This window comes from Labrus mixtus, chromosome 5 (assembly GCF_963584025.1).
Source record: "Labrus mixtus chromosome 5, fLabMix1.1, whole genome shotgun sequence".
Classification (NCBI taxonomy): domain Eukaryota; kingdom Metazoa; phylum Chordata; class Actinopteri; order Labriformes; family Labridae; genus Labrus; species Labrus mixtus.
In genome coordinates this window covers 19,145,680-19,173,374 of record NC_083616.1, presented here as the reverse complement: position 1 = coordinate 19,173,374, position 27,695 = coordinate 19,145,680, and the positions used below count along the sequence as shown (strand labels likewise).

Below are 27,695 nucleotides of genomic sequence, written 5' to 3'. Positions count from 1 at the left end.
TCACTTTCCAGGTGATGTCAATTAAGTCAATAAGGGGTTAGGGGTTAGGGAGGACATCGAGATTCAGCCAGTGTTTCACTGCACCCTGAAGAAGGCACAAGCCGATACGCGTTGGTGTTTTTTAATGTTGTAGCCCATTGAATTAAAGGCCTTTATATTTTTCAACCATCCTGAGTGCCTGGACCTGGATTATTTATACCAGTGTTTTTGAGAAAATGAGCCAGATGGGGTCCAAAACACCAAGCGGGGCAAAAGGGCATCTACGAATAGAAAAAGGCAATCCAGAGATTCGACAAATCCATCACTTTCTATAGATTTCAATCTTAAAATGTCAGGTTGTCAATCAATACAGCAATTCATAGAGACACCTCAAGCAGCCTGATTGAAGAGTTGATGATTTGAAAATGATTTCACATACCCAACACAGTCGTCATGAGATTTTATTTGTGAAATACAATACCACAGACATAGAAGAAGAACATCAGGTGGTGACAATGAACAGATATCACATGGTCAATAAACTATTTTGCAAGATCCAAAGGCAAGTATCAAAGTACAGTACAATGGAAATAGAACATTCAATAGACTATAAACATTTTCATACAGCTGTAAAATTAAAATAATATTGGTTTGTACATTTTGGTCTGATGATAATATGAAAAACCCATGATAGTTTTTTATATAATGTGTAAAAACTATATCAAGAGTCTCAAAGAATAAGGCAACAAATCAAACATATATATCTTTTATTCCCTATGAAAATGTTCCCTGTATAATGATATAGTAGAAAACTAATTAGACAGCATCATCGTCAATCCGTAAATATTATTTTCTTTCGTATTCTTAGCACAAAAATAGATACATCTATGGCAACGTAATACCTAAACTCAATCTGGGAATGGATAGACAATCATGGTGGTGAGTTGTTGTGCACTGCAGCACGTCTTAAAGTGCAAAATGGAAACCATAGTATTTGTTGATGTATTTTTTTATCCTTTTTTTCTAAGTGTGTTACCTAGAGAGTTGACACTTCTGACAAAATTGCCCCAGTGCATCAGATAATCGTTCCCCTGCTTGGCTCTGGGTCTTATTCTGTTGCCTTTCTGAAGCTGTGGCTCTGGTGTAAGATCCAAGTTTTAAGAAGCTGCCAATAGTAACCCAAAGAAAATCTATTGATAAGATGTGAATTAACTGGATCACTATATATATAATATATCATGTTTTTAAGGGTTTGGAGGCTTTTTATCATTTTTACCAAACATGTTTTGGCCCAGTCAAAACTTCAAATTTAATTATAAAACAAAAGAGTTGTAAAATGTTTTTCCTGTTTGAGGAGGGAGTTTAGTTTAGTTTCGAAAAACCAACTGGTCATCAAGTTGGCTAGGTCCACTTCTTCCAGTTTAGTTTTTTTGTCTTATTTCTTATGAATTGAATTATGAATTGATTACTAAGCATTTAATCATTTTCCAACCATAGACTGTATTTAAGAGGTGGCCATATAAACTATTTTTTTCTGTTTAACTTCACAACCAGATGAAATAAATACCACACTTCCCCATCAAAGTATTACCTAAATATACATTTACATTGATTTCATGGTCTCAATTGCAAGTTCCAAGGCTCCTTCAATAACACATGTTAGTAATTGAATGCATAAATGATCTGATGTCTGGTATATTTTATTTTATTTGAAGATATAGAAGAGCATGCTTTGAAGTCTGACTACTTGTGATTGGCATGTTGTTACCATAGTGACCTGTCAACCAGGATAGAAAGGTATCGACCTGTTTGTCCAAATATGGTCACTTCCAGCACCAAAAAGGGGAAAAAAAAGATGGTGACTGCCAAAACGACCAATGTGAGACTTCAAACAAAAGGTTGAAAAACGACAGGGTGACATCAAGGTGGCAAGGTCCACTTCTCATACACAGTCTATGTATCTGACCCAGCTCATGTCACAGATCGCTTCATAGCTTTGGTTGAAGTGGGTTCCTATGTACATAACACATTATTAGTGACATACTTTTCCCAGATGCATGCACTACAGCCTAGACTACATCTAATCATATCCATTTGGTGCTTCTCACAGACAATGATATGTTATTGCAGTTGTTTACATCATTTGGCCCGAGTAAATCTTCAATGCACTGGGCAGCTTCTGACACCCAGTTTTCTTATTCATCTCTTCGATCTTTGTATCTGAATTACAGTGGTGTCTCCTTTTTTCATATTTGAGCCAATTTCTTTGTTGTATTGCCAAAAAAATTGAAAAGTCCTTTACAACATTTTCTGACCTCAACAGTTGGTTGGTCCATTGGTGCTAACCTTTTTTTATTTTATTTTTGGTCTGTTCAAAGCATTGTTTGATGTCTATTTTAAATACATTTATTGCTCAATAGCAATGCATCCAGACGAAAAATAACTTGAAACAAAAGATAAAAAATCCTGCACTGTAGCATCAGCACTTCCAACTCGACAAGTTTGAATGCATATTCTTTAAATGCTGAGTGAGTGGCACGTTTCTTGAAGTTGTTTTGCTCTGCTGCAGCAGTGAACATGATCAGGTGCCCGGTGAAGCAAAAAGCGGCCTAGTTTAGCAATCCCGAAAGTATTTTTCACAAGCATGTTTTAAAGCAGCCCTTCTTGTTCATGCAGTTGTATGCTTTACTTTTGTTGTGATTGCTGATTCCCTGGGCCACACAATTGCTCACAGTTGTCATTTAGTAGTTGTAACACAGCCATTATGGTAAACACATAGATACAATCTTTACAAATGTGTCAAGACAACTGTTAATCTCCATGCACTTCATGCATAGATGATGATCATCCTTTTTAGGGTTGCAGAGCCCCGCTCTGGAGACGAAGAGAGTTGAGTGTTTGTTGCCTGTCCATCCTCTTTCCAGCCAGTTACCCGTCCATTCAGAGCTCTGCACCTTCCCCCAGAGAGCTGTTAACCCGCCTCACCCTGCTCCATCCGTCTCAGACCGAGGTCCTGCAGCCCGTGAATGTGTGAAACTACTCTACACAATCACATGCACCACCCTGCAAACACTTCTATTTGTCTCTTACCAAGCTATTGTTATTTCCAAGTGGTTTTTGAACAATGTACCTCGAACTATATCTCCACAATGCTGTGCACTCGAGACCTCGCACATAACATCAATTTCCAGCCTCAGGAATACATTTTCTCCAATGCCCCCACAACATTTCACATATTCCTTTCTACTTGTTTAATAAACCGTATGAAACACATGGATACAATAACTTGACAGTCACTACACTTCTCTCTATAGCTGCCACCTTACTAAATGCAACACTGCTCAAATGCACATAGCCAATGGATACTAACAGGTGTGTAACAAGGAGTGATATGTTTTGTCAGACCTTCCAGTTGAACACTGCTTTCTTTGCCTGGGAGGTCATTTTGTCCTTGAAAGACTGTAAGTTGTCTGTATGTCTTTGGAAACATGAGACATTTCTGCACATGTAGTGTCCTTGGAAAGTCCAGAAAGCTTTCTGCAGTCTTCGTTGGCCTTTTTTTCTTCTTTTTTTTCTTTTTTCTTTTTTACAGCTGGGTGATTGTCTGTATGGATTGTTTTTAAGCTTTAATTGCCCAGTAATTTATTACGTTGTTGGTCAAGGCTTGAAATGCCAAAGCTCCTATTTCATACCACTCCTCAGCACCTGATTGGCTGCGATGAGCATGACGCTGATGATGAAAGCAATGGCGAAGGCGCATATCAGGCTTTTGCGCACACATGTTTGCTTGACATGCTGCGTCGGGCTGGAACCTGAAAAAAGAAAATGGAGGGAGGGGAAATAAGAAGAAAAGAATCAAATGGAGGTCCATTGAATCAGGTGTTATTTTATGCTTGAACAATATCTGATAGTAATTTCCGAATGACAGAGCTCATCACAAAACCTCACAATTACATGAACACAATTATGAGGGATGAACATTGGCAAGAAGATTTCTTTTTCACACCTGTAAACGGCATAACTGCATCAAGATTGAAATGGTGATTGGAGCTTTGGAACAACAAACAAAAAAGGTTCACGCCTGACTGGAATATTAAAGGCTGCTGTTCAAAACAGCCGCACTAAACCAAAAGGTTGTAGTGTACCTGCAGAATCATTTAAAGTTTGAGGTGCAGCAGAAGAGAATGATCAGATAGCAACTTTCTTGTGCCCTTGTTTCTCTACAAATAGATGAATTAGAATTGGCTTTTGTATAAATGTCCTGCCGTCTGAGGTGATTGCTGTTCTTCAAGAAAAAACACCTCACCTCTATAAGGGACTGTACATAAAGCAAAGCATCCTGAGTAACAGTTTTATTAAAATGAACCATTAACGCACTTTTCCACCCAATAAGGCCTCATTTTCTACCTTTGGTAATTTAAAATAGTTTGCTCTAAAGGGGTGGAATCAGCTGTTTAATGTTGGACATTCCACCTAAACCTGCCTCTGCGTCAGTCAGGGATTTCCTTCATTTTTGAGAATGGCTCTTAAATTAGCTTCTAGAAAACAGTCCACTCCGCCACTCCATGCAGAGTCTGTGCAGGCAGATGGAGATTTAGCAAGAGTGTAGTAATTTTTTCTTGTAAGGAAAAAGCAACAGGGGAGAAGGAACAATGACATTTTCTTGCAAAGCTTCTCTGTGCACTGAGATGGAAGCAATTGATCTTTTATTTCCTACTGCATCTATAAGTGCTGGATTCTGGTATGTACGGTGATGAGACTATATTTTTAATATGCTTATGTTTTCATAGATATTTCATGTTAAATTTCGAAGTAATGCCTGAAGGCAGTTTCATCAGTTGTTAATTTATTTATTCTTTATTCATTGACGATTAACTACTGGAAATCCATCCTCCCTCTACCACTTGTGTACTTGTTTGAAAGAGGCTGATAATCTCTGGTATTATGGCCCTTCTGAAAATGATTGCCATGTGACCCGTCCTGTTTAATATATCGGCCTTCTAGAGTTATCTAAATTATTCAATAAATATATCCCGAATCCAAGCCACAGTTACAATGCCATTTTAAGAAATCCTATGGGATGGTAGGTGGTGGTGCAACCTGACTCATCAGCAAAGGTTTAACATTTTGATGTTGTAAATGTTTACGAGAGCCCCTTTCACACATCCATTGAGTCCTGAAGATTTTTAGGTGGCAGGGTTCATGTGTGGACGCAAACAGTCAACATTTTTACAGAGTGTTTCCCTCCCGGCCCCCTAGTCAAATTCAAGAGTAAAATGATTTGAGCCACTGTGTGAACTCTGTGTGAAGAAAATATTCAGGAAAATCCACTGCCGAGTGGACAAGGCTGATGATATTAATATGTGACTGCTGACTGTGACTGCATTCGTTCACACTGTGAATATCTCCGATTAAATGAAGCATTTATGAGAGCAAAAATGTTATCGTAGCATCTGACCCTATTGCTTCCTCGGCCATCTTCAAAATGTTGCAAACATAACTTTGATATCAGCAGCATATTTTTTATGTCATGTCTTGCCTCTGGAAAATATCAAAGGCTGTCTTGAAATCAATGAGATCAATTGCATCTTGAGATCAATAAAAGTAAATCTTAAATCTTAATCTTAAATTTTTAGTTGTGCTTTTTTGGAAAGTTTTTTTTAATTTTTACAAATCCATTACTCATCCCAGTGGTTACTGTCCATACAGGTATTTTAACAGCAATACCAACCTTGACTTTATTGGAATAGTGATCAAAATGTATATAGAATTCACATACAGTATTATCATCAGGTGTTGGGTATGATCTATTAAAGTTCTACCCCTTAGAAAAAGGTCCCGATATGCAGAGACCATCATGCACAACATGAATCCGTTAAAGGTGTAGAAGATTGTTCCTTACTGTCTATATCCACCTGGCATTCATCTGGGTTCTCTATGTGGTTCTCTTCAGTCATGATGATGTTCTCGATGTCTTTCATGGAGAGGTGATCACAGAAGGTGTCGTACAGAAGCCTCTTCAGCTCTTCAACCGTTAACTTCTGCATGTCACACTGCAGACACATACACACAAACACAGAATGATGAGACACTAATCCATATTTTTTACATCATTGTCTTTTGTTTGTTCATATGTTCACTTGTTGTGATGTATAAGGTCATAGCATAAATAACATTTTTAGTTAACACAATCAGGAATCTGTGAAAGAATATGACCAAAACTAACAGAGGATCCCTAAAAAAAAAGGTAAATTGTGATTGTGCGCCTGTTTTTTAATAGCATGTTAATTTCTGCTCAGCCTGAGCCGAGCTCCTGCATGACCGCAGGCTCTATGCAATCAATCCAGCTGCACATGTTTGATTCAACCATTCACATATAATGCTATGTGAAGCCATGCAGCCTTTGCATCATTCCCCTGAGTTTCTTGACTTTCCCAGCAGGTGTCTCTGCTTGTGATGTTTCTTTCGTGCTACGGTCTGCACTGAGAATTCCCATAAATCTCCTTCACACTCAATTTAGAGCCTGACTCTCTGACAGCCTCTGTGGTGCTTTTATCACCTAAGTACAACAAAGAAACACGCTCCATCCCATTAACTTCATCCGACTGTCAAAGTGAGCAGCTGATTATCTAATGAGCTGTCTGTAAATACATTCATATCTATTTCATATTACAATTGACTTTAATGGTTTAATAAGTCTCCACACTCAAAGAGGTGCAGATAGCAACTCAAAGTCTTGATTAAGGACACACTTCTTGAGAGAATTCCAACCTCTCCAAGGTTAAAGTCCTGCCCCATAGAATGCAGCAATTAAAACTGGTTATCCATCACAGTCATTCAGTGGCAAATTCAGACTGTTTCTGTCGGAGGTTTTCTACAGCTGTCTGTATTTTCTCTAATAGGCACAAAATGAGTTACTTAATAATGAGTATACCTTCCAAAAAACGGAGTCAAAGTCAGTGCCGTGGAACTTATCTGGCATCCCAGCTGCCGTCAGCTTTGGGCCAAGAAGAGTCACAAACTCCTCAAAGTCCACCTGGCCATCGCCTGTGGGGGAAAAAAAAGGAACAGTTGGTGTTCATTGCTGCTGGTTTTACTTCCTGCTACAGTCTAGTTTTGCGGGCAAATGGACAGCAAATGACTTCTGTGCTTTGTAGGTTTCAGTGATCTGAAATATAAGCTGTGTGTTTGTCTCACCATCCATGTCCAGTCTCTGGATAATGACCTCCAGCTCCACCTCATTTGGCATGTAGCCCAGGGAGCGCATGGCCATCCCCAGCTCCTGCTTTGAGATGAACCCGTTCCCATCGCGGTCAAACACTTTGAAGGCCTCACGGATCTCTGCAGAGAACACACAAACACACACACACGTTTATCTGAAGACTTAGGACAAATGAAAGTGGGACATGATCCACCCAGCAAAGACAAATTTGTTATGCTGCATCAGTGCTTGAGTCATAGTTATATGGGGGTTGGCAGCTCAGGAGAACAAATTCCACCAGTAAAATGACAAAAATAGCCAAAATATTAAAAGAAAATCCTTGAACAAAGAGAACATGACAAATCATCCCACTTTAAGAACAGTTGTCCCTGCCTTCCATGTAAGTTAGATTTCATGGGGATTAATCAAACTATCAGGTCTAACCCCCTTAGCTGCCAAAATCTGACGAGGTTTAATGCCAAAATAACAGAGAACAGTTTTTGTCATTCCGAGTGCAGTGTGTCAAATGGGGGTTGCATTTCCCATTTGACCAATATTTTCTTAGAAAGAAAATGTAAACACAACAGCCACAAAAGGATACCTTCAGTGTGAAACTATTACAGCAAATTCAAAAAGACAGCTGAAACCTAGTTTGAATGAGTTTAAATCTACCATCAACTTGCACGCTGTCTTGGGCTGTTTTTGACAGATGCAAACGGTTACAAAACACAATGATAACATTGTTGGTGTTGAAGATATTACAATAAATAATTATAGAGACAAGAACCTGAATTTATGGAGCAGATTTCAAAATTCCAACTCACAAGTGCTGCACAAAAGAAGGGATATATGTTTTAAAGGAAACAGATGTGAGTATTTGAGTAGAAAAGTAGACTTAGATATTTAGCATACAACAGGAAGTAAAAAAGAAAGCTTAAGATATTGTTTGTTACTAGATAAACCAAAGAAGAACTACAGGGCCACAATGACCCTATTGCATGAAACATACACTCTCACACAAGCTCATCAGGATTGGTTCCAATCAAATCAAATGTCAATGTATTAGACACATATGAGTTACACTAAGAAGCAAATTTAAAAAGAGTTGAAGAAATAGAGGATTGCCCCTTCTTCCAACATGGAGCCAATCCCAAGGAGAAATCTTTAACTTAACTTAACTAACTAACTAACTTCTCAGTTCAGCCCCGCTGCATATTTCCCCTTGGTTTCTGCACGTTTACTCTTCATGGGAGAACGAATCCCCTCATTAATATGCAATAACATCCACAATTGAGTCACCTATGATTTCAGACTTGTCAGATCTTTGTGTCATACGCCTGATTAGCACACAAAAGAGGAGAGCGGAAGATGAATCTTAAGACAGAGATGATGTAAATCTTGAGAAAATGAAATGAAATATCTGTAATCTCTCTTATCTAGCAAGCGGGATACAGGAAATGTAATGCGTCAATGATTAGTCATGCAAGAAAAATAATCAGGCTTAAAGGTCTGACTGAGCATTCAAGATTAGGTCAGCCCAGTATGGAAACTTTTTAAAGTATACTTTTCATCACATGTTTATGTTTTTAATTTATTTGTCTTTGGGAAGGTGGTTTAAAATTGTTTTTCTTCAACAATGATACATGACAGGGAGTTAGAAAACCAGAACAAAGAGCCATTCATATATGAAACAAACAAACACTTAACTTGTTACCTTATAGTAATTATGCTAACAGAAAAACCATTAACATGTATACATTTGAATGTATTGGAATGTTCAGCAATGACACTGAATGTTATTTTAGTTTTTTTTTCATTCCTAGCAAGCTTTTGTCCTCTGAAGTTGGGGTGATCCTGGCTCTTTGCTTGCCAACTTTCTTGTGTTTGTTAGCCGAGATAGCAACGTTACCTAATACGGTTTCCTTATTGAGTCTATGCAGTGACTTCTATACGTAGCCCTTATTATAAATGCTGTAATTAAAACCTTAGCTTCTTTTGACATACTTTTTAATGGATATTAATTGTTATTTCCCCCCCTATGCAGCCGACAAAATGTAGCTCTAGCGAAAGTTCAGTCAGGAAGACTACTATATATTGTGCATGCTTGTTTTATTGTCTTTTCTCATACTTTGTTACATCGCTTCTCCAAGCATGCTCACTCCTTTTTTTGTAATCATCAGCTGTTCACATCACCCATCTATCCAATAGCCCTGCTCCACTCCCTCATTGTTAGCCTATCATGTTGCTGCTGTCTTTTTTAAACACGGCTTTCTCTTTCAGTTTCATCACATTCTTCATTCCATCAGCCTCAGATCACACAATCACAGTATCAGCCGTCGTCTGGTCAACCCCAGTCCTTCCAGTTTGGTCAGCCTCTTCATCCCTTCATCCTCAAACGATGTCTTCAGTTAAATCAGCGTTCATGCCATCAGCCTCAGATGACATCATCAACCATCTTCTCATCAACCCCAGTCTTCACAGTTCAATCAGCTTCTTCATCGAACATGCCCAAACGGCATCATCAGCTAACACCTCCACCTCTGCTCAGGGCAGAAATCTTAAATCGCCCTGTCTCCCTGAAGAGTGCAAGCACCGAAGATTCTCTGACAATCATTTACTATCACATCATCATGTAAAATAAATATTTATCTTTGAATCATTAACTTGTCTCTCCTGATTGAACTAAAACATGTTTGACTTACACTCTTTCATCGCCTCCAGTTTGGTTCTCTATTAGGGGGAAACCCTATATTAGATATGTCAGAGTAAAAGGAAGTTAGTAAATTCATTGCAAAGTACGTTTTTAATTAAACAAATTGAAAAAAAAACCCATCAAGAACTGAATGCTGTTGCAAAAAAGCGTAATCTGTCTCTGAATGACAATAGCAACCTTTGGGATGGAAAAGTTCAAATTCAAATGTGAATATGGATGATTTAACCTGCAGCAAATCAGTGGTTTTAAAGTTTGTGACGCCAGTACTAAGCAAACTTGATCATCCACTGCAAAGCCACAAGTATTGAAAAAGTGTAATTGCGTCTCTGATGATTTGTGTCAAAACAGTAACAAATGGCCGAGCCTTGGGCGAAAAATCCACAGCGTGACAGACAGTAACAAATATTCAGTTGTGGAACAACATGACAGGAAACATCATGAGTTATACGTGTGTAATGTGCTAGGCTTCTGAAAATAGTTTGTTGTGATAAAGTACATGTCCACAGAGTAAAACCCCTCCACAGGGACAAGGATACTTGGCAATCATGTATTACAAAGGAAGCCCATCTGGGTTTGCAATATATAAAAACCCAGCTGAGGTACATGGACACATTGGTTTTTCCTGCAAAATGTCTTACAGGAGGTAAAGTTTGAATCATTGAGAGCCACCAGCAGTGTGTTTTTTCCCCCTCCATCCATAGGTGAAATCTAATGGTTTATAGAATAACACTGCCGCAGTTTCCACCTGAGGTCCCTGCTCCACCTGTTTGCTTTGGAAAGTGGGTCCTTCCAGCAGACACTTGCTGAAAAACACATGATGCTGCCACGCAGGAGGAAACACACAATTAAATAAGGTGCCAAAACAGTTTTGGGGAATACTCTATCTCCCAAGAAAGCTTTATTTATTGATGGGATGCCAAGGAGAGCAACACAAAGTAGTTAATGTTGTGTAGTATGTTTTAGATCAAGTTTGGTGTAATGAAATATGTTGTTGCAGGAGGAGTTTATACCATGTCACAAACAGTTACAGAATACAAATACCTTTTGTGCTGCATGGACCCGAATGTAGTAAATGGTTTATCAAGTCCTGTGCGATATACAGCCATAAGACCGGGAATATGTAAAGGGAAATACAATTGTGTTTTCAGAATCACTTTGCTCGGGTTGAAAATAGTAGAAACACCCTTACAAGAAGACATTTCTGAAGTACAACAGACCGATATTATCCCCTTTCCAATTTATCTAAAAAAGGCTGACTAATCATATTGCAAAAGAATCAATTTCCCTTTTTGACTACACTGCATCCAGATAGAGCACTATCTTTTTCAGAGTTTATTTGAATTGTCCCCAGGAGAGATGACTATATTCTCCTATTTCCACTTCACTCTGTGAACCAAAAAATGGGGAAAATCCAAATGTTCTGATAGCTCTGATATCAGTGTGTTCCTGCACAGATGACCTGAATTATTCTGCTCAATCAAAGGGAGGTAGTAGGCGAAATTTAACCACTGCTTACAAAATTTCACTTTGAATAAATGGACCCAAATATAAGAAACACTCAATTAGAGCTGCAGTGTGCCAGTAGCTGAAATCTAATTTCATGTTCCCAAACAAATTATAGAGCTACAAAGAATAATAGAACAGTGGAGGACAAGCTTTTTATGCCAGCAGCAATGGCAGGAGAAATGACTCACTCACACTGTTGGCTTACAGTGGTTTGACTTCACACCTGTAAAACAAAGCCCAACATCTGATATAGTAAAGATAATGGTGATTTTTTTGTTCCCAAAGTCCAAGAAGAATGTGTTTAAAAAAAAAAAAAAAAAGTTCCAGTCTAGAATTATACTAAATATATAATACTGAACATTTTTAATCGATAGATAAACTTCGTTAAAGGGATATTGATAATGCTTTTTATTCTAGTCAATTGGCCGGACCATTTTTTTTGTTTAATTTTTAACATTTATATCCTACAGGCTTTATGGTGGGAGTAAGTGTGTTTTACAGCCCTTGTAGGCACTACAACAAGCATCAACATGACACTGCTAACTACCACCATATAAAGTGTTTTATGAGGAACTTATTTACAAAATTTCAATATCCAACAGTATTGAATATTTATTAATGTCCATATTTGTAGATGTGATCTAATAGAATGGCTTGAAAATAGTTCACTACTGAAGGACATTTTACATGTCATGTAACACTGTTGCATTTCTTTTTTTCTTTTTTGCCATACAGGAAAATGTTTTTATCAACATGGAAACAATAAATCAGCTGACCTAACAATCGCAGCCAGGTGACCTTTATTGACCCGGTGCCAATAATAAAGTTGTGGTTGGTGTTGTGAAATGGCCAGGGGGTTGGTTAGGGTAAGAAAAAGATAATGTTTGGGGTTAAAATATTGATTTTATTTAAGAAAGTTATCTATATTAATTAAGTTAGGTTCAAATATATGTCAAAGTTGGCCTTTGCTCTCACACACAATGCCAAGTGTCTTTGTCTTTTAAATTATAGATGACATGAGAAAGGTAAAAGTTGTGTTGTGATGGCACTTGAAATGATGGACCTGCTTGTGTTCATTTACCATTTATTGATGATTTGGTTTGGTGATGTTGTTCTTATGTTATATTTGGAAGGTTATCTGACTTTAAAGCAAAATGTTCCACTATGTGCTTTATCTACTCAGACAAAGCGCATAGTTAAGCGTTCATTTTATTATGTATTGTCAATTCAAGCAAACAATATCATTAGCATATAAATGTTTTACACAAATAATTAAGAAGTGCAATTTTAAATGCTTTGTATCTTTAGTGGTTACCATATGGCATTTCCCCATTCATAGCAAATTACATGGCAAACATTTATCTTTTTTGTGTTTAACCCTAAATCATAATTTCATTTACAGTACGTAACTTGCTGAAATATTTGCAATTAATACAACATCATAATATTACATTGTTTTATTATGAAAACTGAGGAAAAAGCAACGGCTTGCAAGGCACTGCATCATTTTCAAAGTTGTTAAAGTTATATTTTCCCTCTTTCAGAGTGAAGAGATTACAACTTTATTTCTTCATTGCTACAGATTTTGTTATGGCCTCTGGCTCTAATCTTACTTTCAGCTTCTATTACATTTTGCTTTATCACCTAATCACTATATGTATGATTTATTTTCGATAAACTAGCTGCTGTTTCTGCATCTTCCACTCTGTCTCGGGGACTCGAGCTCCACCAGGGAGGCACAAATATTTTCTGTTGAAATCTTGCGGTATTTGCTTTGATGAAGAGAGGTGCTTGTTGGCCTTCAAAGACGTGATGCCATGCAGTCCCCTGTGGTGTGATCTGACAGAGGATGAAAAGCCTAAGTTAAGATCGTGAGTCAGGGGAGCCAAGCATCTGAAGCTGAACTCCCACAAAGAAAAGGTGCAGAGCACTGCCACCGCACTGCTCTCCCTGTACGCTGTTGTATATCAATTAAGTGCACTAGATCCTGACTGCAAGAACAGACGCAGAACAGTCTGTGTACTGTGAACAACATTAGAGAAAGACACAAAACACTTGGAAATTAAGCTGGTTCATGAGGACAAAAAGGAAATATCCGCAATGGTGAAAACATGAACAACCAGGGGGAAAACATGAACAACCACATCCAACTTCTTTGTAGTACTTTCTATTGGACTATTACAAGGTTTAGCAAATGTCACTATTTTATTAGTTCTATGTATTTCATAAAATAAAGTAGTGCAAAAAAAAAATGGGTGAACTGAACAACTGTCCTTAAGGAACAGAAACACTTCACATTCAGGAATATTTACTCTTATTTCTAGACTTGCCTGTGGCAAATTGTTACGCCTCTTCAAGCTAAATTTAGTATCAGTGAAAACTTTTGCTAATTACACTCAGTGCACTTTGAGCAGAACAGAAATATAGGTGACAGTGAATGTGATCCAGTGCATGTTTTGTTCAGAGCCAGAGATCTTCTTGGCCTCAGTCAGACCTGCTACTGGTTAGGGCCTCTTTGGAGCGGTAATTGGAGCACACCCGCTCTTTATGTAAGACCTTATCAGTGTGAGAGGAACACTGCTTTGCTGCGCTGTGCGTCTGTGCGTGTGTGCTTGTGTGAGAGTGTTTGGTGTGCGTTTGTGTGTGTGTAAAGCAACTATTTTTAAACACCCATAGCAACCTTAATCTGTCTTTAGCTGGATATGGACTGACTTGGGCACCCAGAAGATTTGTTATTGCCATAGCGTGCTTTAAATAAGACCCTGGGGTATTCGAGGGGTTTATGGCACAAATGAGTCGTCTGTGTCTCTAAAAATCCTCCTTCTGGGTTTGGATGTAAACTTGTCTCTCCATTAAGAAATTTGATACGCTTTAACCTTGCCAATACTCGCCATATTGACATGACCACAGAGCAAGACTGGAAGGGGAACAAAAGGAGTTTGAAAGGTCAGGGTCCCTTCTCCTTAATAAGAAAATATTCACCAGCCAACTTCTTAAACCCCACTTGACCTCGTATGATTGACGTCAGTGAAAGCCAGTAAAATTCATGTCCATCTCGGTTGCTTTGGTCTGTATTTCTTCCAGCACTGAAGAAGAACCGTTTATCCATCTAAAAATGTTTCCCTCTCTGCTCTTTTGTTTCCAAAGCTGCAAGTTTTCATCATCACAGCAGATATCAAGCTGTGTCGGAGCCAATATCCACAAGGCGAAAACCCATGAGAAGAACCTCAAACAAAGGTTAACAGTGAACAATCAAAAGCCTTTGCTTTGCATTGCAGCTTATTCAACAATCTCTTATCAGTTCCACCACGTTAACAGTAGTCGCTCAGGAATGGATGAAGCTAACAATGAATTTTCTATTTGTGTGAGGTAGACTTTGCAATATTGCCCATTATAGAGAGGTAATATTAGCTGGGGAGGGTGGGGGGGGGCTGTGGGGAGGGGGGGCACTTCACCTTGCAGAACTCATCACATTTAATTTCACAGGTAATAAAGTCTGCCAGATTCACTCCTACATTGCAATCGATCAAAATGGATAGAAGTGACCTAACTTGAACTTGCTCAACAACCGTAATCAAAGCATATTCTCTGCTTATCTTATGTTTTCTCTCTAAACCCAACGATACAAGGACTTCATGCTAGTTTACTGAACAATTCAACAGGAAAGAACATTTCTGACGTCAAATGTTTCACTTGTAGAAGCATACACGAGTATGAGTATACAATTGGTGGATGAGAATTATTCAAATCAAGAATACTCATTAAAAAAACATTCACCGTCATTTTTTTTAACAATCAAAAAGTACACAATGTTGTCACTAAAAAGGCACAGCGCAGTATGAAATGCTTCTTTCAACTTTTTGTTTCACAGTGTGCACAAGAAATGTTTTGGCAAACTACCTCAGTCAGAGTGTTTCTTTCTTTTAAGCTTTATCTGTAAATATGGCTTAGTATTGTTGTACAGGAGGTGATGCGCCTGGTTATTTCAAAGTCAATTATATTTTATGTTCAAAAACATCATCAGCAGTTTTTCAAGCTGGTGATTTATGCTCTTGGCATACAATTTTTAAACCAATGTTATAAAACCAACATCATTTTGGGAAACATAGTCTTTTTTGCATCAATCCCAGTATAGGGTTTGGTGGGGAAGGCAGTCAGTGATGTGGATAGTAGCGTATTTTTTAGCAAGTTTGTTATTGAAAGAATTAGAATTTTGGGAATATGATCGTTCCTAGTAAGGCAGGAAGTAAGGTTCCTTTGAAGGCATCAGATGTTGTAGGCCTCAAGTTTGTAATATGCCTCTGAACAGTGTCCATGTTTCTGCACTCTAAAGAAAGTGCTGACAAATACCTTATCATATACAGCAACCTTGGTGATGACCTTCAGGCATTCAATTTCAAAAAACCCTGTGCTGAGATGCAAAGAGCTGACGAAGCTTTGTTGATTCGGCTGTTTATTTCAGTGTCAAGGGAGTAGTTTGACTAAAGCTTGTACCATGGAGCAGGACTCAAGTAATTAAAAGCACCCTCATCAGACCTGAATCTAATTCTGGGTACATCACATCCAGAATACCTCCCCCTGATAGCCTTGTGGCCAGACCGTGCTAAGGAGGGGTCTGGCTGATCTCATCATATTTCTCCACTTATGGAACATATGCTTAGGATTGTTTTCATTTTCAAACCAATCCCAATTGTCTCGGGGGGCTCCAAGCCACAACTGATGCAACAATTGACCCCTTGCAACAGCAAAGGATTGGATAGTGTATTGAACATTTGCTAATGGTATGGCCTAACTATAAAAATGCTGAAAAGTGGCAAAGAAAATGCCAAATAAAACATTAAAAGATTTCAAAGATTCAGGGAAGGAAGATCTGAGACACCATCCCAATTCTGTATCAGTTTTCAGTGAGTGAGTCAGACAGACATGAACTGAGGAGCTAAAGATAGACTAGACTTACTTTGAGCGTAAAATGTGTTTTTTGTACCAACAGATAAAAATGAAGTGATATCAGTACCAAAGCAATACATTTAGATTTCCAAAAGTTTAAAGGTATATGAGTTATTATATCAAATTCATCCTAACAAAATATATCCGTAAGAAAAGTATTTTTAAAAAGTTTTGAATTCAAACTCACTTTTGGCTTGTTGTTCTCAGCATTGTGTTCAGGTGACAGGCGCTTTCTTCTGCTTGATATGTTTTCCTATTAGGCCCAAACATGTTTCATTCACATGACATCCTTCCCTGACAGACCATCAGCCCTGCCACCACTTGGTGGAAGTGAGAGGGCTCCGTCCCCCCAGTTTATGTGCAAGAGTACAATTCAAGTAGACCACCCTCAAAAATTAAAAATGGACAGGATATATTATTATGATAATTCCATGAAGAAGCATGTACAAATTGAAGAGCAGTGGTCTAAGATTAGACCTTTGTGGAACACTAAATAACTTTTTTTGTTTCTGCACACTCAAAACCACTTGATAATATAAAATATCTTCCTTGCTTTAAGAAAATTGGAACGCAATAAAAAACAGGACACACTAAGCTTACTGTTGTTGCATACAGCCCCCTGAATAAAAATTACATTATCAGGTGGTATTAGTGATATCAAGCATGAAGGTCAATAACTTCTCTGATTATTAAAGCTTTCATTGACTCTGATACCCAATTTGCATTGATTATTTTTATGTGAATTATTAAATATTAAAATATGGTAATACTGATTAATTAAGAAGTACATTAAGGATATGGTAACAAATGCAGATATAAACATATGCTTCTGGTAGTCAATTATTGCAAGGCCAGATGTCTTGCAACAAAGATTAAGATATTATTTATCAGTTTGTCAAATGAAGAGAAAATACATGTATCATTATTATGGTTATGATTAAATGTTTATAGCTCTCAAAAATAACCAATGTAAGTACATATTAAATCAACTACATAACAAACTTAACATAGAAATGTAGGCAATATCAATAGAAATATTTGGAGTTTTGTGGAAATGCAGTGGGACTTACGAGTACTTATGTACAACCTGTGAAATAAGTTATTTCTGAGAGGGCCGTAGTGACCTAGCACATCTTTCTCAACATCCATGTCAAGTAGAGCTTTTTCATGTGCTTCCTGTCTCATTCAAGCAGGTGATACAACAGAGAGAGCTATTTTGAAATCTATTCCTGCCAGCAAAGGTGTCGTTCTAGAAGATTGCGTAAGACGACCTTCCATCATACAGACAGAGCGGGAATGGTTGAGGATTGAGCTGGGTGCCGGGAAGACATACAAAGTGAGATTTATTGCCTTCTGCCTGGTCCTATTCAAGCAGGATGCTTTCATGGGTGTCCCCACATCTGTTCTGTCACAAGGTCCTTTTCAAAGATGGATGAAGTCAGTCAATTTTTAAGTCAATCTTTAAGTGTCTTTTCTTATATAAGATTGTGCCTATTTTATTGGGTGATTTAAAATTATGTTTTGGGAATAACCTTTCAGAATAAAATTACTCTTGAATACAGGTCTTCAACATTCCATCCAAACTTATACATAATTATTAATATACGTTGTACTTTATTACATCAGAGTCAATTTCTGAAGATGAACTCTGATTTTCTTGACGTTGGTCTAACAGGCATTTAACTTGTGAGTAATTGAACTATTACAACTTTCAGTGCTGTTCATGTCGTGTGTGTGTCTCCATTGTTAGTCGTTAACAAAAGCCCTCTTATAAACTGATGTTTGCCAGTTTTGTAACATTGTCAAAATGATTTGAAAGGAAGTAATTGGAAACCTTATTTTGTTTGCAGTGCAGAAACACTTCATTTATTAGCTTGGTTAATTTTTCCGCTTCGATGTTGTTGAGAAAAGAAAATGCTTTGATGAAAAGTTTTCTGCAATGTTCTGCAGGAAGGTATGAAAAGATTTCTATTTGCAAGGGGAAACAAACACTCTCTTTAGTGGATCCAATTTAAGGGTAATACAAGTAATGTTATTTTCTGAAAGAGAACAATAATTGAACTAATTCTGGCTTCCAGCTGGGAGAGAGCCTTGCTAATATCAGTCAATACCTGAGGTGAAGAGAAGAGAAAATTAAGTGTTTGGTTTTTTGTAAACACAGCTTTGCACACTTCAAACTCCTGAAAATGAGCCTGCAGATCTGCTGGCATCATGATTGGTCAGTTTGTCTAATTCTAGTTAGAAGCATCTGCTTTCAAATGGTCTGAGTTGACCCTTTGGAAGTACGCCCCCACAACGCCCACTGATTCTGCACCAGCAATACGTTTTGTGCATAATTTCTGTCTTGCCAAGCAGATGCCGGTGTCTTTAAATATCCTCATTTGTATTCATGTAAGTATTTCCAAAGGAGTGGAAGTCAACCCTCCACCTCAGGGCAAAACGAATGAGTCAATGTTTCTGCTTAACTCCTACTGTAGCTGCAGCAGAAACATCAAGATCGCCTCACAGGCAGTTCTTGCTATTAGGAACACAGTGGTGTCTGAAGTTGTTGTTTTTTTTTCTGCAGTTCTCAGTCAAAGTTGTTTGCAGAGTCCCAAAATCTCAGCTGGGGAATGACTAAAATGTTGAAAAAGAAACTGCAAAAGTATGTGTTCATTTTTTACAACTGAAAGCAAATGACCTCATGAAAAATAAAAATGCAACGTGGGAGACTGTATACCCTACGAATTATTCTTGCATTTATATTTTTCAACTCAAGGAGACATGGGAGGAAAAAAGCCCACCCAATAAGTTCCATCATCAAGTCCAAAGCATTGACTTTAAGAGTTCAGCATCGAAATACCTGTGTGAGTATCATTGGCGTTTCACACTCAGCCACCATCTTTTCCCCCATTAAGATTTTTCTTCTCTGACACACATCAATCCGTACCTGTAAGCAATGTATTAGAATCTCAATCATTTCTTTAGGAGGTCTGCAAAGTGATAGAAGATGTAACCAGTAAGGTAATAAGGTGTAAAGGTAATTAACTTCCCATTTGGTGGACTGATTACAATTTTTTAATTCATTGATTTTGTCACAAAGGGAGATTGATAATGGTGTTTTAAGGAGCAATGCTAAACCCGACCTAATAAATCATTTCATAGGCACCTGGTTTAAATGACAAGAGCTATTCCTTTAAGACCTGTTTATGTGTTCTACAAGCTTTCAATGCAGATGCTCAAACACGGGACATCAGCTAGCTGCTCTGTAAGGCTAACCTTTGTGTCAAAATGCTGTCAGAATGCTAATATGTTGGAAATGGCAATGCTCACGTTTTCCTCTCACAGCTGTACAGCTATTGGGTGTGTCATTACCTTTACTTGGTCGTAAAACATTGTGAACTGGTGGTGGTGCTAGAAGTAAGGGATCGTGGAAACATTGAAGTCTCTTCTAAGTTCCATCATACCGAATCAATATTTTAGTGAGACATGTCAATAAGGAACGAACTGACTGACCCCAACAGACTGAACCACAATGTCACAAGCCTCAATTTAAAAATTAAACTAACTACTGTTTTATTTAAGTTCAGTAGTCGTCGTCTTCTTTTAATCAACAGACATCAACCAAAGATGTCTTCACTGCAAACCTTCTGGATGCTGTGCTGTTTAATTAACTATGAAATAGCAAAGATCCCAAATACACTAGCCTTTTACACACTGGGATTCCGCAACAGCACCATTGTGAAGTTCTGCCGTCATTACTTCTTTCTGAGTGCAGAAGCATGAGAGGCAAGACTCGTAAACTAACAGCGGGAGCTTCACATACTCAAACACAATCACACACACACACACACACACACACACACACACACACACACACACACACTGCACTTCACACACACTTCCACCCTGCTGGCTCTGACAGTTAACATTGCCACTGACTCTGTCCTGTTGAGCCTCTTTTACTACTTTCACTATCAGATCCGGGGCAGAACAACTTCATTAACCTCCCCCCCCCCCCTCCTCGGTGCTTTACCATTGCAGACTAGAAATCCCACCTTCAACTGGGAATATGCATACGACAAGCTAATCTTTTATTCAGTAATAAGACAAGAAAGACATTCCCACGATTGCCCCACAGAGTAATTTTGGAAAAACTCACACTGAGCCGCAGTCAAATCCAGCTCGAATCTTTGCCGACTTTTACCCGTTAGCTTTTGATCACTTACTATGTGTAACATCTTGGCCTCTTGTCTCTCGGGGGGAGTGACAGCACAATCTGTGTTTGATCTAGAGACGAGGAAAGCCCCCTCACTCTGCCACCAGCATGAACAAATGGACAGATAACTTTGTAGTCTGCGCTGACTTCTATTAGCAAAAACTGTTACTTAGGAAGTTTAAAATGCTCCTTGAGAGATTTTGGCCTGCTGGGGCTCTCTGACAGGTATGTCTCTCGTTACACTTTAATGTGTCTTTGACAGTTATTAGATAGGCTTTCATGATTAACCATAAACAGTGTAACTGAATAAGGAAAACAAAGGATCATACAAATCTTGAAGAAAATAATCCATAAATGTAGTGTTGAATTGACATTTTTATGAGAAATATTTGATATTCTTTTTCCACATGCAGAATAAAGGGTTCCTGTTTTGTATCAAATGTATAGTATCTCCCCTGTAATTTATGTAAATTGGCCTGTCTGCTTCTCCCTTTATTGTTATTTGTGCTGTATTAATACAATTATTTCTGCAGGCTTATTATTGTCTACGGTAGCATGTGGTAATGACGAATCCAAACAAACTTAAATTAGTGTAAATGGAATATTTAGCTTTTATTTTGAAATAATGAACATTTGTGGCCTTTGATTTTCCCTGACACAAAATTTACCCTAGATACAAAATTGAGTTGTGAAATGCCAGGTGAATTATCCACTCCTGAAAATGAGACCCCAAGTGTTATTTAGATAACCTGTATTAAAAATAAAAACAAAATTTTAAAAAGCTCATGTTCAGCGTAGCAGCTTGATCTAGAATGTTGAATTGGTCAACTTAACTTTATGAAAAAGATTCAGTTTTTACACTTGGTCCCAATAGCATAGATGTGTTTTTCAGGTTTTTGGGACAACTCTCTTGAGAATCAAACAGAATTCAGGCCTAGTTTATGAAATAAATGGAAGATTCAAAGTCCCCGAAGCAAGCTTAAAAGTTTATTTCCAGGGACAATAGACAGGGTAAAAATAAAGACAGAGGAGTATGATGCTGTTTGAGTTTATTCTATTTTATTGAATTTAAAGTTTGTTATTTTGGAGTCTGGAAATTACAAAGTTGAGAAACAATGAAAGAAAATGCCAAAGTAGATTGGCACTGAAACAATAAATAAACTGCATCGATTAGAGTTGTGTCTTAAAGACGCAAACATGCTGCTCCCGTCATCTTGAGCTTGTGTCTACACGAAACTAGCAGCATCTGTTTACATGAGCCTCACTCTGGGAACCGTTACAAATGCTTTAAGCTCAGCCCTGGGACTATTCTAGAGCTGGCTCCAATAGGGCTGTTGTTAGGCAGCAAGGAAATGGGCTTCCCACTTAATTCCACCTGCAGTGATATTGACACTGAGCTTGGTGTGTGTGTTTATGTGTGTGAGTGTGTGTCTATTAGTGGTGGAGGAGGTCTACACTCTACCAAGCTCCTGTAATATGACCAATTGTTTTTCCGTCTCTCATGTGTAGGCGGGAAATGGAGAATATGAAGCCCAGTTCAATTTATGCTCGCATCATTGTACATTAAGGCACTTGTAACCATCTCCCGCCTTCTACCACACACACACACACACACACACACACACACACACACACACACACACACACGCACAAAGTGACTCACACACAAAGTGACACACACAGGCTTATCTAGCATCAGAAAAATACCATTTTGTTCCAATTATAGCTTTGACAGCCTTCTCTCGGCCTCAAAGTATTGCGCCATTGGTCAGATCCCAAAGGTTTCCGAGCCAGTAATTGAAAATCAAGTCCTTGGCAATGCATGCCAATAGGGCTCGAGCCTCCAGAACCTATATGCACTCACACACATATGCACTAATGTGCAATTTGGTTTGGTGACAAAGCCCTGTCTCCCTTCTGACCGAGCTGATGTATGTGACATCTCACACATCTGACCATATTCTCATCTGCCCCTCAAGAGATGTGAGTGCTGAAGAGACATACTGTATAAGTCATCACTGGTAAACTGAAACAGGACGTACGTTCGTTTTTCAATGCATAGCATCTTGTCAAATGGAACAATGTCTGTCATTTTTGTGTTTGCTAATATTTGCCTTACTACCTGGGATCACACAGACCAACTATAGTTGTGTCCTTTAAAAAACAAAGTATACAGAAAATTGTAAAGAATATTTCATGGGGTGATTTTTTTTAGGATTTACAGTATGTAATTTTCATTTCATGGACTGCATGAACTGAATATATAATTCATTATCTCTGGTTCAAAATGCCACTAGGCATAATCCTGACGGCTTTATTTGAAATTTTAGCAGATCTGCATTAAAGATGCTTACAACACTAGCCGTAACAAGAACATATGTTGTCTTTTTTCAGCGTAGGTTTTATACAAGAATTGGACTTAGCTGCAGAGACATTGCCCACTGGAGTGTGAAATACTGTTTAGGAGCCATGGAGCCGTATTCAGCTGCTCTCTGTGACAAAATTCTAAGAAGATTCTTAGAATCATGTCATTTTCTAATAATGTCCCCTTAAAGTTAGGACATGATCCTTGTACTGTAAAGATGAAAGTTATTCACAAAGCATCTTAGAGAGCTCCTAAGGTGAAGAACTGTTAGGAGTAGGGAGGAGGACTTATAAAAGGCTTAAGAGTTTCTCAAGATGAGGGGAAATTAAGAAATGTTCTCCAAACACTGAATGAATATTCTTTTTGAATCCGAGATGGGCTGAACAGTCGTTATTGTTGCATTCATGTTGTGTCGGGCACTTCGGAAAAACAGTTTCTGAGTTGGAAAATTCACATGAACGCCTGCTTAAGTCGGAACAACAACTCGTAAACTTGGGAAAGAATTAGGTGTCAGACTTGCTAAGTTGACTTCTTATTCATCATCAACATGGGAGGCAAAATATGTGTTATCAGTGTTAAAATACTTTTGATTAATTCACGTATTGCACATCAACTTTTTGCTCAAATATAAATTGTTCACACATCTTATCCGTAGCATCCAGGCTGTTTGTTGTTTAAAAATTCAGAAAATGGACCGTCCGAGGAACGCCTGAATGCAGCAATAATTAGACAATGTCTGACTAGATTCTATGATTGGGCCCAATCGAAGAGAGCCCTTTTTGTTTTCCCCTTTTTAGATTAACCAAACACAGCTTCTGAATAAATGTGTCATACCTAGCAACAGGGTCAGCCACAACTCCTCATTAAGAAAAAAGGTTTCTGTCTCTTCCTTATTCAGATTTGCTCTCAGAATGTTCCTAAATCAAATCCAAGCTAACACTCCTTGCTAAGACTTTTCAAGCTAATTGAGGAGCTCTCTGAGAGGATTCTAAGATTTTTTGTGAATACGGCCCTAGAGTTTGGCATTCTTGGATTTTGGAGCCTGAAGTGACCATATATTTGGATACCTATGCATCACTCTACCTTCATCGAACAGTCAATAAGGTACAATGTCCAATCCATACGCTTCTATTTTGCTGTCATTGGGACCTCAGTGAACATCCTGTTGTGTTGAAGAAGATTTAAGACTTGATACTTAGGGAAGATTTTAACTGTGGTAACTAAATCTACTTTAATATCTGTCTTCTATCTGACTTATTTTATCACAGAGGAGTCCACTGCTGAAGACAAAGTGCAGCTTTATATTGTAGCACTTCATTGTTTTTTTTAATTTTGTTACTACAAGCTATGTTGATTTCTTATTGACAATCCACAGTTTAATTAAAAAGTGTAAACTTTCGCTCCTAAAGTAATATCCAATTAACAGTTGAATGTTTTATGCAACAAAGCATTGGTTGGGAGGAAAATGTGATCTTGTGTCTGTGTCATCCCTCTTTATTTGAGCAGCTCAAAAAAAAAAACAGAATCAAGAAAAAGGCTGTCTCCAAAAGCTAGAAAACTGAAAATGATGTATTCAAATCTCAACACATGGTGAGTGTTTATGTCTTTTCAATTATCAGAACAACCAAATCGGCGATGTCACACTTATCTGCTTTCTGTGCTATCTGGCAGGAGAAGTTGTGACCCTCAGCTCCACTACCAACAACAACAACAACAACAACAACATCAACACTCAATCTCCTCAGTGACAGAGCCTTTAAAGCCTGCCTCCTTCACACCCTGTAAGACATCGCTCACAGTGGATCACTAATGCTCTACAGCGGCTGAAGGAGGCTCTGTCACTGCTGTTAACTGTGCTTTACCTCCGACTCTGCTGTTCTCCCCACAAACCATCCCATTGCTTCTTCAGTCAAACTGCCACTATAAGTCCCCCTGTGAAGGCCAAATGGCTCACTTCGTCTTTGAAAACAGAGTGGCTGCAGCCCCTAAAGTACAAGTACATTATCAAGTATATTTAACAAATGAAAGCTAAAGTGTTGTCTTTTTCTCACACCCAAAACTGGTAAACTTGTGAATTAAAGTGGGAGGGTGAAAGGGAAACTGAGAATCCGCAATCTCAACAACTAAAAGCTATTCTGGAGACAAGAATAATGACTGACTTATTTCTCTGTGCACATGTTTGTGATGCAAAGTCTCTCTACTGAAAATTACATTTGAAAATAAGGCACTGAATGATGCAATGCTCCTAAAAGGGCATACAATCAAGCAAAGATCACTTTTTTCAACTGACATTTTGGTGTTTCTCTTATATCATAGGCCACGTATCAAAGCATGAAAAAAGAGAAGAGAGAAAATTACACAGGCTACAATGGCACCTTAAAACAGCCTGATCTTTTATGTGCACCAGTTTTTGTCTTTTCCTGATGTTTCTGGCGCTGTCTGTGCTCAGAAACAGGTGCTACGTCAAAGCTACAGAAGCTCGTCATTTATTACCTTTCAGGAGTCAAAACCTGTTCATACTTGGCCCTCTTCCACTCGACCCTTATTTAACGTTGAAAAAGGCATGAATAGCATTTCTCTGTAACCTCATTATGTGTGTACAAGTCTGACTCTACACAGAGATGCACACTTTTGTGTGTGTTCGAGAGACAAAGCGGAGTGCTAGGCAGTCCATTTCACAAATTCTGCACCACCAATCACTGACTAGATTTCTAACATGTTCCAACTTGTCTGATCGTCGTCCACAAAGCATATTTCGTTTCAGAAATGAATGGACATGTGTGCTCTCTGATTTCTTATTTCTCCAAAATTGTTTGTGTTTTCAAAACACCAAGGATGAGAGGTGCACTGAAAAAAAATCAATCAGTAGGGCACGTCAGCCACCTTACAGCGTCACTGCATTGAAAAAAAAAAAAAAAACAAGAGAACAGCACAACAACTCCCTGTCATCACACACGCTTTGGGACCTGAACAATGTCCTGGAGGGGGGAGGTGCTGGGTGATAATGTGCAGATGATGCAGGTCTACATCACAAGTGCTCCAGGCATGAATATTCTCAGGATGCTGAAAAGGCAAATTGCTCAGAATAGCTGTCATGATGTCAGGATACTCGTTGGAGGGCATGTCACGGATCGTGCTGTTAGGTGCCACTAAGTTTGGATTGTGTATAACAAAATCTTTCATCGAGAGAGAATTCACCTGGATATTTATCCGACTCGTTAGGATTTCAAGATTTCACAGTTCCAGAACAGATGGAAAAAAAAAACACAATTGTTCGACTGCCACAAAGTCTATGTCTAGTATAATGGTCATCTGAAGTCAAGCTTTCCTGAACCAAATTTTAAACCAGCGACTTCCTGCCTCGTCTTATAGCCAATGTATAATTTTTGCCATGAACAAGCAATAACTTGTGACCAAAAGGGTGCAGGGATGCCTTTTTGTTTGCAACCTTACCAGCTCCACACTGTGAGCTATGCATGAGTGATCTATCTTAAAATATATATATATATATATATATATATATATATATCTTAAATCAGTGAGGGAAAATTGGAAGATGGCATATCTTTGAGTTGAACTAAAAGGATAGTGAGTGATTATTTTCCCCACATGCTGTTTCAATATTCAAGAAAGAAACATTAGAAATGAATCCCTAAAAGAGTCCTCGTGTGTGCTGAAAATAAAGGAAATCTGTATCAGTGTGCTGGATCCCTGAGCGCTGTCCAAGGTGCTAGTCGCGCGTCTGTTTGAATGAGCTCCAAGTTACACACACTGCCTCCGTGAGCTTATGATGAAATAAACACCCTCTTATATTGCCCGGGCACTCTCGGGTAGACACGAACAGGTAACATCTCACCTTCAACTTCGTCCTCCGGCAGGTTCACTGGAGCGCTGTAGGAGAGGATGTCCGGGATCGTGCAGATCCCCCGGTACATCAAAGTGGAGGTGACTGGATGCATCGGCATGGCTGCGACCTTTGGGTGCCACCTGCGCCCTCGTCATACAGAAACGTCTACAGAGAGGAGCCCGAGTTCCCCCCACGGTCACCGAGGGAACGGAGGAGCAAGTCCATGGATGTGGGGGGGGGAGAGGGGTGAGGTGGGAGACGGTGATCCGCAGCGTGTCCACCCGAAATCTATCTTTCTTTGTCGATGAAAATGTCGCAGGTGTTACCTCATTGCAGTTTCTATGTGTGCTTGGGGGGGGGAAAAATCTTGATTAATACAAAAAGTCACTCGATTGTACAGAAAACTACCTCTGACCGAGACTATGCGCACAAACATGTATCACAATCAACCAAGACAAGCTCCACATCAGAGCTAATCAGTCCAGCTTGTTTATCTCTTTTGTAAACAGATCAATCGATACACATTTGTCGGTAATCAATCCACTGATTGATTGTCGTCCTTAGTCCCAGTTTCTGTCCGCTGCGAGTACATTTAAGCATCCACTTGTTGGATATGTGCGCTCACTTGACGCACTCCCCTCTCGACATCTATCCACCTTCGTAAAATCCACTGAAACACGACGTGTTATACTTTCGACACTCGAAATAGCGTGAACCTATGACAGGTGAGCGGGAGTCCAGGTCCTCGAAGGCATTATCTGCTCTCGCGCTCTCAACTGGTCACGGGCACGGGGGCGCACTGCAATCCAGCTGTTCCATCTTCAGTGTTTTACTGTGAAAGAAGCTGTCTGTGTGGATCGGATTTTTAGTCATCCACCTTCTCTCCCTCTCTCTATCTCTCTCTATCTCTCTCTTCTGTCTCACCCCCGTCACTCTTAT

General features: G+C 38.8%; 1 protein-coding gene across 1 annotated transcript; it reads right to left on the bottom strand.

Annotated features, from left to right (window-relative positions):
• Positions 1-424: 424 nt before the first annotated feature.
• On the bottom strand, positions 425-27,695 carry LOC132974370 (calcium-binding protein 7). Its single transcript, XM_061038400.1, has 5 exons — positions 26,766-27,695; positions 7,177-7,320; positions 6,914-7,026; positions 5,882-6,032; positions 425-3,791 (listed from the first exon to the last, which is right to left on the bottom strand). The coding sequence occupies exons 1-5, from the start codon at positions 26,872-26,874 to the stop codon at positions 3,661-3,663; spliced, it is 648 nt and encodes a 215-aa protein (XP_060894383.1). The 5' UTR covers positions 26,875-27,695; the 3' UTR covers positions 425-3,660.

Excerpts from the sequence above, each read along its gene's own strand:
- LOC132974370 (XM_061038400.1), bottom strand. The coding sequence starts at position 26,874 with ATGCCGATGCATCCAGTCACCTCCACTTTGATGTACCGGGGGATCTGC. Across the intron at positions 7,321-26,765 it reads GCCGGAGGACGAAGTTGAAG|AGATCCGTGAGGCCTTCAAA; the intron begins GTGAGATGTTAC and ends TGTTCTCTGCAG. Across the intron at positions 3,792-5,881 it reads ATGCCAGGTGGATATAGACA|GTTCCAGCCCGACGCAGCAT; the intron begins GTAAGGAACAAT and ends TTCTTTTTTCAG.